The 13,624-nt window shown below is 47.9% G+C and overlaps 1 protein-coding gene across 3 annotated transcripts in view; it reads left to right on the forward strand.

The window, feature by feature from the left end:
- The window catches only part of STK32B (serine/threonine kinase 32B), a 349,362-nt gene that overhangs the window by 311,024 nt on the left and 24,714 nt on the right, over window positions 1-13,624 (forward strand). For all 3 annotated transcript variants that reach the window (XM_007190965.2, XM_007190966.2, XM_007190967.2), the window contains exon 7: window positions 8,120-8,223. In XM_007190965.2, the coding sequence (XP_007191027.2) occupies window positions 8,120-8,223 (104 nt within the window). The remainder of the gene's footprint in view (window positions 1-8,119; window positions 8,224-13,624) is intronic.

The raw sequence follows: 13,624 nt of genomic DNA on the forward strand, positions 1-13,624 counted from the left end.
TGAATTGATATAATAGTAACTAGCTCACATCTATTTGGAACTTGCTCTGTGTCAGTCCTTGTTCTAAATGACTCACATATAGCTTTGTGCTAATCCCTGAGGTTTTGACCCTGACTTAGTCATACCCCTATTCAAAGAGCTCACAGTCCAGTGAGAACGGTGGACATGTATATCCTTAATTACAGTACGGCATGATCAGTGCTGCAAGGCAGGAACCGACAAGGGTTTGGTGAGAATCCAGAACACTGATGTACTTGGCCAAGAGAGGGGAAAAGAAGGGAACTGAGAAACAGGAAGGGACTTGAATAACACTCCACAGAAGGTGTAAAATTTGGTCTGGGTTTTGAAGTATGAGTAGGAGTTCATGTGTATAAAAAATAAGGTAAAGATTACCAGGCAAGTCATAGAAGATTAAACATAAAGTGTATCCTATTCTTTAAAGTTGGCACAATGGGTATAATAAAGATAGTGGCCAAAATATGAGGAGGTTGGAACCTATTTTTAGGAATTTTTCATGCTAAGGAGTTCGACCATTATTCTACAGTAAATAGAAAAATTTGGAAAGATTTTAATTAAGTGATTTGAACATGTGAATGATAATACAATGACAACAATGTTAGATTGCATTTATTGAGCACTTACTTTGTGCTCAATAAATACATACAGAACTTCATTTTCTCTTCTCAGTAACTTGATGTAGCAGACATCGTTATTCCTTTTTACAGATGAGGAAAACCAAGGTACAAATAAGAGGTTAGGCATTTTGCCTGAGGCCACTGCGGCAGTAAGCCTGGGAGCTGGGGTTCAGGTTCAGGTTCAGGTTGAATAATCACTACACTCACACCTTCCGTCTCTCCGTTCCACTGATTCTACTGACTTAGAAAGGTGTTTGAGGAGTAAGTGTAGTGGGATTAAAGGGCCCCAGGCTGGGGTAGGGGAGGAGCTGTCATGAGTCCAAGCAGGAGTGAAAAAGGACCAGAGAAGAGAGGAAGATTCTGGAAGGGAAAAATGATGAGTCTTGAGAATTAATCACATGATCCAAAACATAGGCTGGACGAGGGGCAGGGTCCATGAGACTCCCACGTTTCTGACTTGCACAACTGAGCAGCCCATCGACAGAGCCTGAGAACCCAGGAGAAGGGGCAGTTGGGGAGGGAGAGTTTGGGTTGGACAGATTGAATATGCCATGCCTGTGGGGCTTCTAGGTGGAGGTGTCCAGATCTGGCACATCCTGCCAGCCGGGATGTGTGAGCCGCAGAAAGGCTCAGTGCACAGGAGAACTGGGCTCTGGTCCCAGCTGGGCTGGAAGCCATGGAACTCCTCCAATAGGCTTCGGCTTCCTCACCTACAAAATGTAGGGGAGGAAGGAAATTACCTTGAAGGTCCCGTCTAGGCTGAAATGCGGTAATTCTATGTTCCCAGTCCAGAAGGACGCAATTACCTGTAGAAACCGATCCTGGAAGCCAGTCAGCTTGTAAGCTAGACATTGAATAGCATTGTCACGCTCCACTGCAGCAATCAAAGCCTTCAGGAATATTCGTAGAGCTAAAGCAGCAGACCAATAATTATAACTTAGGAGGTTTCTGTGGTTTTTCTCCATATTTTTAGTCTAATGAGGAAGTAAACTCTGTGTGGTGAGGATAGGGGGCAAAGCCCACCACATGCATATTTACATGGCCTCGGGGTGATCTCTTTCAGACGACACCCCATGTTCTTGCTTTTCTGGAAGGCCAATTCTCTGATGTCCCTTGGAATCAAGACTCACTTTCCATTTAAAACCTGCACTGAGAGAATTGCTCAGCTACTGGTAGAAATGGTTAGTGGGAAGTGGGGCTGATCTGTCCACGCCACTGGGCCGTGCTGGGGAAGCAGCTTCCGTGGAGCCCGATTTCCCCCCAGTGTATTCATTTGTGGGCTCAGAACTATCCATGGAGCGTGCAACATGCATGCACACCGTGAAGGATCCTGGGGATGTAGCGGGGAAGGAAACAGGTGTTGCTGGGGAATGTGATTCAACAGCCACTTTTATTAATGTGCATGTTAATGGCGAACCACATGTTTTTTTCTTCTTTTGGACTATGTTGAAACCTTAATTTCCTAAATTTAGAATACCCGGACCTTCGTAAATACTCTTGATTTTCGGTCCAATTGAATTCACAGATTTAATGCATTGACCGTGGAGAGATTTTGGCATATAAAACATATAAAGTATATATTGTGTGTGTATATGTATATCTGTTTTATGATACATTATTTTCATGTTCAGCATATACATAAAGATGGTGTAAGGTCTGGAGTTTGAAGGAGACAGGTCAAGATCTGGTCGTCATTCTGGATGACCCCAGAGAATGGGGGAGGCCTGGGTTCAAATAAGGCTCAGAGCCACGGTAGCTGTGTCACCTCTCCAAGCCTGGCTTCCTCAGATGGAGATCATGATCATACTCGCCTCTCAAGTTCCTTCTGAGGATAAAATGAGATAATGCATGTGAAACTGTAGAAAGTATTCCATAAATGTTAGCTTTCCTGAGGAGTAAGTAATATATGTAAAGAAACTTAAAGAGCTTCTAGCACATGGTAGATGCTCAACAAATGGCCACATTAATAATGGAGCTCTTGGTGTTGTAAAGAAAACCACTGCTCATGATAATAATGGAACAGCTGCATTGAGCGCCCCTTGAAAGTGGTAAGAGCAGCCTTCCCGTCCACGCTCTTCCACTTGCTGTCTCCACAGCCCTGAACTTGCCCCTTTACCTCTCTGTGCGTCTGTTTCTTCATCTGGGGCTTAGGGTGCTTTGAGCATGGGTGGGGGTAATTATGAAGGAATCTTTGTGCCTTAGAAAGCTCTGCATGACTGTTTTGTGCATGATGATGATGGTTACAGTGGGCATTTTCTATGGCTCAAAATAGATTCAGGGTTGGCCCTTACCCCACCAGGGCACTGCAAGAAGTTTTAGTTGTTTTTCTTTCTGGAAGACCTTGGGGAATTTCATTCATCCATCACCCCTGCAGGCGTACCCAGACCTTGGGCCCTGGACATCCTTTCTGGGCAAGACCATAGCCGACTTCAGCTATTTGCTTGGTTTGTCGTTTGCTGTCCTGGGCTCCCCCTTCAGGGTTCCTTCATCACTCACTCTGCTCCAGGGAACCCCCAGTCCTAGCCTTGCCAGCATCAGCCCAGAACATCCTGGTCTTTCCTCAGTGAGACTCAGCTGCAGCTAGCCAAATTCCACGTCATTGTGAAGATTAAATGAGTTAATGCCTGCTAAACCCTTAAAACAAAGTTTGGTGCATGATAGATGCTCCAGAAAGATGAGCTATTTTTATTAGCAGTGTGTCAAGAGCTTAGAACGGGGCCTGGCACATAGCGCGGGCTGTCCTAGTGTTTGCTTTTTTTTTATACGATCATTCATTTATTTGGTCAGTCAACAAACCTTGCCCACGTGTCTTCTTCATGCCAGGCAAGACTTGGGGAGCCAGGGAGAGCATGACCGTCCCTGCCCTCAGGGAGCTTAAAGTCTAGCAAGAAGCAGACAAATAAGCAAAAATGCAGCCGGAATGTAAAAAATCAAGAGATGCCTGGGGAAGGTGGGGATAAAAAGGAAGCTCTAATCTAGTCTGGAGGGAGGGGAATGATAAGAAAATAATAATAGCAGAGATGTATTTTGAGGAATACATGACACATGTAAAGAAGCCTGCAGAATGGTACGTATTCGGTTCCTCGAAGTGGTAACTCTGAAGCTGCACCCTTTGTGAGAGAACCTGGTGGATTAGGGGAGAGAAAAAGAGACTGATAGACAGACAGGGTGTTCTAGGAAGAGCAAGCAGCGTGTGCAGCTGGAGCCCAAGCTGGCCATGGGCAACCCCTGGGCGGTAATACAGCTTAGAAGATCTACAGGTAGGAGCTGAGGGGCTACAGAATTTAAACCACCCTCTAGGCCACATGGGTTTCCAGCCCTAGTACTTTGTACTGTTCCACTGAAAAATCAAAAAGATTCCAGGATCAAGTCTAATAAATTTCCAAACCATGCTTGCTATTGAGTCATTAAAGGCGCTAAGAAATCTACAAGAAAGAACGCAATTGAACCTCGTCATTTCCCAGACATGTTTGACCTCAGAATCCTTTCTCCTCCAAAATCTATGAGCCTAACATGGCTGGTGGCATTCCTGGGAATACAGATTGTGAAACAGCCATCGTGATAGGAAGACCTTGAGGCAGGGTACTGCCATGGTCTGAGTTGCATATCAGAAAGCTAACTCCCCCAGAAGCAAGGACGGACTGGAGAAGGAGACTCTGGAAGCCAGAGGACTGGTGGAGAAGCTAGTGCAGGAGACCAGGAGGAAAGAATGGGGATCTGAACAAGGGCCATGTGTTGGCGAAGAGGAGGAAGGGGATACAGGAGCTGAGGAGGGAGAGTCATCCGGCATTGATGGCTGAATCTAACTGCTCCAATAATGGGAACCCCCTGAACCTGGAAGTCAGGACCAGGAGTTCTGACTTGAGCCCTGAGTTGGTGAGTTGTGGCCAAGGCAAGCCACTCTCGCCGCTCAAGCCCGGTGACCAATTCTAACACAGAGGGGACATGACAAGACGGTTTCCAAAGGACCCTGCATCTCTGCCATGCTGGCACTCCTAGGCTGTGAGCTGTCTCTACTTCTGAAGCGGGCAAGCAATGTGCTGGACCAGCTCTATAGCGCCAGGGTGAAATCGACATGCATTGACTAAGTGCCTACCGTGTACTTGGCTGAGTGCCAGGCTCTGGGACAGAGGGCAGGAAGGTAGAAGCTTTCATCAGGACCCATCCTCAGGTAAGTCCATCATCCCTGGAAGTCACCTCAGTATAGGAGAAAGGACTTTGGAATCAGATACCGAGAGAGGCTAATCCCAGCTCTGCCATCCCAGCTGGATGACCTGGAGCAAGTTCCCAGCCCCTCTTACTAGTTTCCTAGGGCTACACAACAAAGTCCCACAAATGTGGTGGCTTGGAGCAACAGAAATTCATTCACTCACACTTCTGGAAGCCAGTAGTTCAATATCAAGGTGTCTGCAGAGCCGTGCTCCCTCGGAGGTGTGGGAGAGGCTCCTTCCTTGCTCTTCCAGCCTCCGGGGGCTCCAGGGCTTCCTTGGCTTGTGGCCGCATCCCTCTAGTCTCTGCCTCCTCCCACGGCTTTCTCTTTCTCTCAAATCTCCCTCTTCTTTCTCTTAGAAAGGCATCAGCCATTGAATCTAGGAAGGGTCCACCCTGAATCCGGGATGGCTTTATCTTGACGTCTGTATTAATTACATCTGCAAAGTCCCTATTTCCAAATAAGGCCCCGTTCACAGGTACTTGGACATATCTTTTGGGGACACTGTTCACCCAACTACACCCCTTCATGTCTCTGCCTCCACATCTGGAACGTGGAGATCATTGTAGGCTTGTTTTATTGGGCGGTTGGGAGGATGAAGAGAAGTAATACGTGTAAAATCCTTAACAAAGCACCTGGCAAACTGTAGTTTCCATACTCATTCATACCTGAAATGATGGTGACAGGTCTGTGTCTTGTACCTGTCCTTCAATCTCTAATCCTATATGATGCCCTCGCCTCTAAGCACTGATCCAGGCCACTAAAGCGGCCATTTTGGTGGCATATGGATTGTGACATAAAGGTTGTTTATGTTCTATCAGCCCCAAGTGTGCAAGGGAGGAGAGGCTGTCAGCTTCTCTGGGAGTGGGGTCACAGGCTGCAGACATTTGTCACTTGGTTGGTCACAACAGCCAGGACAGAATTGGTCAACAGCCAGGACAGAATTGGTCAGCTGCTGCCTCTACCCTGAATTCCAGATGGGCATGGGGCTGCCAGGCACCACAAGGATTTATGGGGACACCTGGGCACGCAGCCTCTCCTGCACTCCTGGGCGTGTCCCTGCCTCCGTCACTGTCTGAGCACATGGGCTGGGCCAGCAGCTGTCAAGGCCCCGGTTCTGTAGAATTACATCTACACATGCACAGACCAGCATGATGTGTCTGCTTCTCTCCTGGAACCCTCAGCACGGAGGGAAGAAGGACAAGTACACAGATTGGGGTGCAGGGAAGGAAGCCCCTCTGGGTTGGAGCTCAGCCTCAGGCTGCCAGTGGGATGCAGAATAGCACAGCTCAGTGCCTGGAGCTGCTAGGAAATCAAATATTTTCTCACTAGATGTTTAATGAACATGTATGATTGCCACCTTTGAATTCAGGTTGATTTAGGATCGATAGGAAGGGGCAGACAGATAGATGCTGGAAATGCCAAACTCAGCGGGTCTGTAGACTGATAGGTCATGAGGCTGCGGAGGATGAAGTTTAGCACGCTTCCCAGGCTGACTGCGTGGACCGTGGGGAGGCCGAGCATGATCAGAAGCGGAGGTTTGAATGACAATTCTAGTAAATAAAACCCATGCCCAAGATTCCCGGAACGTTCACAATAGACCAGCCAGGCATCGGGCTTAGCTCTCAGCCTGCATTGTTCCTTAATCCTCATAAGAACCCTATGAATACACTGTTTATTCTTGTTCATGTTTTACAAAACTGAGGCAAATAGAACTTGTTAATTCAGCTCCAGCCCCACTGACCTTCTTCCTGTTTCCCATCACACCATGTTGCTTCCTTTGGGAAGCTCAAATTACCCAAAGGGACATTTCCTCAAACTCCCAATCACATCTTCCCCAGTGCAGACTGAGTATGTTTCTGTACTCAAATGTTGATACGAACCTTATTTCAAACTGGGATCCGACCAGTGTATAAGGCGCACCTCAGCTCTGAACTCCCCTGCTGTGTAACTTCCTGTGCACCTCTGTCCCTCTCTGAACCTCTTCAGTAAAATGTGTCAAATGATAACATGGCCCTGAGGGTTGTTGTGAAGAGGAAAGGAGAACCCTTGGGTGAAAGTGCTATAAAATACAAAGTAAATGGAGAGGGTCTCTAGAGGGCAGCTGGGATCTGGCCGCTGGTCATGTTCAATGGTCCAGCTGCCAATCCAGAGCCCAGATTCGAGTGTCCATGTCTGCCCTCATCTGCCTCATCTGGCCCTCCCCGATCCCACGCCGTCTGAATGCCAGTCTGAAAATTGAGTCGAGACGTCTTTAAACACAACATGTCCTGGTTCCCTGCAAGAGAGTTTGGCTGCTCTGACACCTGTAAAATGGAATTACATCTACAAATTAATTTGCTAGAAATGATTCACATTTCCCAAGACTTTCCTGGAAGCCAATATGAGCAATTAGAGCTGGAGATGCACTCCTGGCCTGGTGAGTTGGGGGTGAGGCAATGATGAACCCACCACCCATTAGCTTAGGAAGCAGCAGGGCCAAGGGACCCTGGAACAGCTGCAGCCCCCTGAGGGGTAAGGATCCATCACCCAGGGGCCTCCACCCTCCACTTGTTTATTTATTGAGGTGAAATTCACATAACGTAAAATGAACTGTTTTCAAACAGAGTGGCATTTAGTACATTCACAATGTTGTGTAACCACCACCTCTGTCTAGTTCCAGAACATTCATCACCACAGAGGAAACCCAGTGAGCAGTTGCTCCCCATCCTCCCTCCCGGTCCCTGGCAACCCACGATCTGCCTTCTGTCCCTGTGCATTTACTTATCCTGGATATTTCATATTCGATCCCACCTATGCTAAAATAAAACTGTACCTGAGACAGGCACCAGGCACAAAGGGCTCTAAGCATCCTAGTTGTTGGGACACCTGACCTGGTGTTGGTGCCAGAGCAGAATGACATTTAGCAAGGTTCTTAGCCCCTTGGGGGTGCAGTTTCTTCTTCTGAACTCCGACTTTACTCCCCGTGCTGACCGTGATTCATGCTCTGGCAAACCCTCCTCCTCCCCAGACTTTCCCTGACCCTCCCCGAGAGAACGCCCTGCACAGCACACTTGGGGTGCCCCATTTGTATTCTCTCCCAGGTGTCACACCAGTGTCTCCTGTGATGCCTGCGCCTTGTGGCTTACGGAGGGCAGAAACCACGTGGCATAGCAGATGGAGTACTGGCTTTGCCATCCAGAAAGCTGGCTTCCTGTCCCTGCGTCCTCTCTGTAAGAGGCAAGGAGTGTAACGTGAGATGCGCAGTGATGTTCTTTTGTCCTGTCGTTGGCAGCCCCGGAAGTGTTCCAGGTGTATGTGGACGGAGGCCCCGGGTACTCCTACCCCGTTGACTGGTGGTCCCTGGGTGTCACGGCCTATGAGCTGCTGCGGGGCTGGGTAAGATGTGCGCCCGTGTGGTGAACGCGAGGGCTGTGGAAGTGGGGGGCTCAGCTTCTACCAGGCTTGGGTGGGGTGGAATGGCCCTGCTGCTGGACGTGCACCATGCCGGCAAGCAGCCCTGGGTGTCAGTCCTGATTGCCCGTGTGCCAACTCCAAGGTCCTGAGCATTAGAAAGCTCTTAACAAGCTTCTGGTCCAGCCCCTCATTCTACTCATGGGGACAGGGATGTCCAGAGGGGGAGGGTCTTGTGTGAAGCTCAGCAGCTGATCCGTGGCAGCTCAAACGCCCAAAGCATCTTGGTGTCATGATTTCAAACGCTGTCCTCTCTCAACCCACAACATGATGCGCCCGTGCCCAACTTTCCAGCTTGGTTTTTTGTTGTTGTTATTTTAGTTCCAACCTTCCCCGAATACTTAGCTCAGTGTCCTATAAAAATGGGGCATTCAGTACATATTTTTGTTTTATTTCTTTTAAATTTAAAAGCTGAAGATGACTAATGGAGCTATTTGGCAACTAATAACTCAGTTTTATTTTAGCAGAAAGAATTATGACAAATGAATTTAGAGGCTTTTTTTTTTTACACAAGTATCATTTGAAAATGACGCCACTTAACCTCTCAGGACCATGGTTTCCCCTTCATACAATGGGGATAGTAACATCCTTTCAGTCTATTCTGTGGTGCTGAAGTTATCCTGGGATCAATGCGCCCCTAGACTGGGACACTCAGTTTGCATATTACCCACCTTATAGCTCCAGCACCCAGCACACAGCACACAGCGTAGAGTCAGTTCCTCCCACTGGCTGCTGCTTTAACATTGTCTCATGGTCATCTGCATATATGCATATTCAGGGGGGTAGACAGCGCCCCTTGAGGGCAGGAGCCCCCAGTGCATAGTGATAACTGGTGGGAAGGAAGGAAGGAAGGAATGATGACAGCTGTGTGAAAACCATCCAAGCTATGTGAGTGTTATTAGTTATCACCCTGTGGTTCAGGCAACTGGGGTCTCTCTTGATCTCAGTGATTTCCCCTGAATTCCTCAAAAACATACCTGATGATGTTGTTAGAATGCAAAAAATATGTATATGGACTTGTGAGTTTTCTCGGGCACTGAATGAAAACAATTCATCTCTCCCCATCTCCCTGGTTGGTTCCTTTGTCGTGTACTGGTTCTTTGATATACATGCTCCAGGAGGGGACATGAGGGTCCCCATGATATTTGTATGAACCAGAGAACACAGACATCGCCAGATGATGTTTATCACGGAATCAATCATACAAATGACCTTGGCAAGCAGTCGACCCAAGCATAATTGGTCATTTGCCAGCAGAAAGTATATTCTCTGTCAGAATACAAGTCAGGACAGTCAAAGACGATGACTTGGCAAAAAGCCCCAAGGGCTTCAAAATAAAACGTTTCATTTTCAATTTATCTGAGTTTTCTGCTCAGGGATCCAAATGCCACTTTTAATAGAAGAGGGAGGGCCACATGGTGGGATCGGGCCTTTGGTGTGGGGACAGAGTGAACAAGAATGCCTGTTATGGGTTAGTGTGACTCTCTCTCCCAGATATCTTGGTCTGTTCATCTCTGACTTGAAACACCATGGGTTTATGCAAATAGTTTATTCTGTTTTTTTAGTCCCGGAAACGATCACATTTAGTCCAAAAGCTGTACTGAAAAACACTCATATTTTTCCATGGACCATGTGCATTTAGAAGTTATCCTTCCTCATTGAAATCCCTCCATCATGTCAGTGACAGCATCCCTGATAGGTGATCCCCCCCCCCGTTCCTTGATTCCCTCAGGATCCAGGGAGCTCCTTACCTCCAAAAGATGAAAGTCATGATGGGAACTTTCTAACACATATTCTAAGATCATAGAGTTGGAAAGCGTTAGAAATGAAAGGTGTGGGAGATTGAAGGTATTAATATGGTATGTTAGCCAGGGACCCAGGCATGCTCTAGTCCTAGAGCAGAAAGAGACATCTCTCCCGAAATGCTCTATCAGGAGAGCAGAGGAGTGGGTTGCCATCGGTGGGCTTGAAATGTCAATGCAGAGAATTCTGTGATCCCGCTTGGATCCTGCAGCCCAGACGAGGGGAGTAACTTGTACCCAACTTTCCTATGAGCCCAGACAAGAATCTCAGTTCTCACCCTGAGACCTGCTAAGTAAAAAAAAAAAGACTCAAGATAAGCGCCACCTGGAGAGTTCCCTTTTGAGTACAATTATCTCTGGGACTGTGACCACACCCCCTGAAGAGAACCCCGTGGGGACAGAGAGGAGAGGGAGGTTTCTCATCCACTGACCCGGAGAAGGGACTTAAAGGTCTTAGCCCAGCCCCTGTTTCCCCACCTTCCAGGCTCCTTGACGGCATCCCTGGCAGTGTCACGCACCTGTCCACTGGTTTTCCTCCGCATGCACAGGGCTTTTATCTCCAGAAAGAACCTGTTTCATTCTTTTAAAGCCCTAATGGCTAGAAAGATTTTCCTCGCACTCAACTGAAAGCTGCCTCCTCGTAACACAGAAAGAGGATCTTAGAAGAATTCACAGGTTCAAACCCTGGCTCTACCAGGCGACTTGTCTGTGATCTGAACCAAGTCCAATAGACAGAACAAATGCTCAGAATCCTCATCTGTTAACTGAAAAAATAATAATAATAGTAACACCTACCCAACAGGGTGGCTGTGAATATTAAGTGATTCTGACAATGCCAATTACCCAGCTCTGTGACTGATAAAGGGTCCGCACTCGGTCCATGTCAGCTCCTCTCCCCTGGTCTCTCTGATTCCCACGCCGGGGGCCTGCTGGCAGGCCTGCATCCTTTCCAACTTAGCACCTCTCAAGGTGGAGACAGGCCCTGGGAGAGGAGCTGAGTCGCGTGTGGCTGCTGACCGTTAGTGGGGAGGTCCCGGGCCCGGCGGGCAGGGGTCCGGGCTCCCATCCACACCCCGTGTGCCTTGATGCTGTGATTCCGCCTTAGTCACTTAACTCATCTGAGCCCTGGCTTCCTCCTTCATGAAATGGGGATGATGAGGCCGGTCTGCAGGGTCACCGTGGGGATTCCGGGAGAAAATGTAGGCGGGGCACAGGCGGTGTCCAGCACACAGGAGGGATGCTGACCGCTACATAAATGTGCACGTGGCGATGATTCTGACACAGGTAGCTGCAGAGACAGCGCTGATGACTTCTTCTTAGAGGAGCAGGGAAGAATTTCTGAGGGAGGAAGCGTTAAGGGGGATCATACATGAGTTGGTTGGGAAACCGTGTGAGCAGAGACCGGGAAGGGCAGCTGAGGCTGACACAGCAAACATCTTAGACTGACCAGCAGTCAGAAGGACAGTCTGGGGGCTGTCTAGAAAGGACCCTGAGGTCAGCTGGAGGCACTGGCTTCACTCTGTAGGCAGTGTGGCGCTGTCCATGGAAGCGAGAGCACGGTGGTCAAGTGAGAGTCTGGGCTTTGGAATCACATGTTCTGAGGATCAAATCCCAGCTTTGTTGCACAGTTTCTGAATGTCTGGGGTGAGCCTGTTTCTTGTCTGTCAAATGGGGAGAACAGTGGTTGCAAAGCGCAGGGTTCCTCAGCCTCAGCTCTACAGACGCTTGGGACTGGGTACTGCTTTGTGACGGGGGCTGCCCGGTGCACTGTAGGATGTTTAGCTGCACCCACGGCCTGTACCCACCAGAGGCCACCAGCAGGACTTTGCCCCCACCCGGTAAGGACAACCAAAATGTCCCCAAACGTTGCCACATGTCCCCTGGAGGGACAGATTATCCCAGCTTGAGAACCACTGCCATAGAGTAATCAAGGGGACTAAAGGAGATTCTGGTAACCAAACGTTGTCTTCTACATCTGTGACTCTATTTCAGTTTTGTAGATAAGTTCATCTGTACCCGTTTTTTAGATTCCACATATAAATGATATCATATGATATTTGTCTTTCTCTGTCTGACTTACTGAGGGATAAATTGGAAGATTGGGATTGACATATACACACTACTATATAAAATAGATAACTAATAAGGACCTACTGCATAGCACAGGGAACTCTACTCAATACTCTGTAATGACCTATATGGGGAAAGAATCTAAAAAAAGAGTGGATATATGTATATGTATAACTGATTCACTTTGCTGTACACCTGAAACTAACACACCGTTGTAAATCAACTATACTCTAATAAAATTTTTAAAAATAAAGTTGCAACTCCCCTCCTCCCCCCGCCCCCCGCCCACAAACACCTCAGGCCCTCCTTTTTCTCTAAGACACGTTAACACCATGTAATATCTATTTTATGTATTTTGATCGTCTATTTCCCCACACTAGAATGTGAACTCCATGAGGTGGGGATTTTTCTGTTGTTTATTTACTAACGTGTTCCCCAGCCCCTAGAGCAGAGCTTGGTATACCTTGGGGACACAATATTTGCTGACTAAATAACAGATGGATAAATAAAGTCTCAGTCAAGTTTCTTAAAAATAAATAAATAAATAGAGATTCTGAATGTGAGATCGCTGGCCCAGGGCCTTGCGGCAGGGGATGGAGCCCTAAAAGCCCACGCTATGGTGCCATGAGGACTTCTACCCTCTCTGCTTCCCCCCAACCACCTCCCTCACGTGGTGTTACCCTTGACTTTGACCCCTGTCAGCACTTCTCCTCAGGGTTCAGTAGACAGAGAAGGCGTGGGCGATGGCTAATAGAGGGAGGCGTGTGGTGCTCCTAGAGGTTGGAGCAGAAAGAACTAAGAACCGCTGGGCACACACCGGATGGTGGGCTCAACCACAGAGACAAGGAATCTGTTGGTATATTAACCCAAGAAAGGGAGAGAGGCAGCCCTTGGGTTGAGCACTGCCTTTCTGTCCCTCGGTAAAGCAAACAGAGAGAGAGCCCTGAGCTGGGAGTCAGAAACCTGGGGGGAACTGAACTCTGGGAACTCGGCCCTCCACGTTTTATATCTCCATAAAGGGACTGGTTTTCAAGCTGTGTTTCCTGGAAGTATAGGACCCTGAAGAGGTGATTCAACAGTTCATACGGGAAAAAAATGTTTCTCCAGGCTTTGGAGGTTTAAATAGCCCAGGGAACTGTTATTCCCTTTCATCTGTTCTATGTTTGGGATTTTGAGTAAAAAGATTTGGGGGAAAAAACATTGGATGAGATGGTCCCCAAGGCCCAGCTCAGCTCTAACAGTTAAAATAACAGGTCTACGGCAGTTCTTTTCCGGTTTCTTCCATTTCTCGGTAAACTGGCAATTTTTGTAAACTGAGTTTCCTGGAATAGAGACGCACCTGCACTCTATAACGAGTATATCCAGTGCCCTGCTGCCAAAATCACTTTCACCAGCAGAACATGTAATTACTTTACCTTATAAAGACCACTTGGTTTTCTGAGTCAAGACATCCT

This window comes from Balaenoptera acutorostrata, chromosome 5 (genome assembly GCF_949987535.1).
Source record: "Balaenoptera acutorostrata chromosome 5, mBalAcu1.1, whole genome shotgun sequence".
NCBI lineage: Eukaryota > Metazoa > Chordata > Mammalia > Artiodactyla > Balaenopteridae > Balaenoptera > Balaenoptera acutorostrata.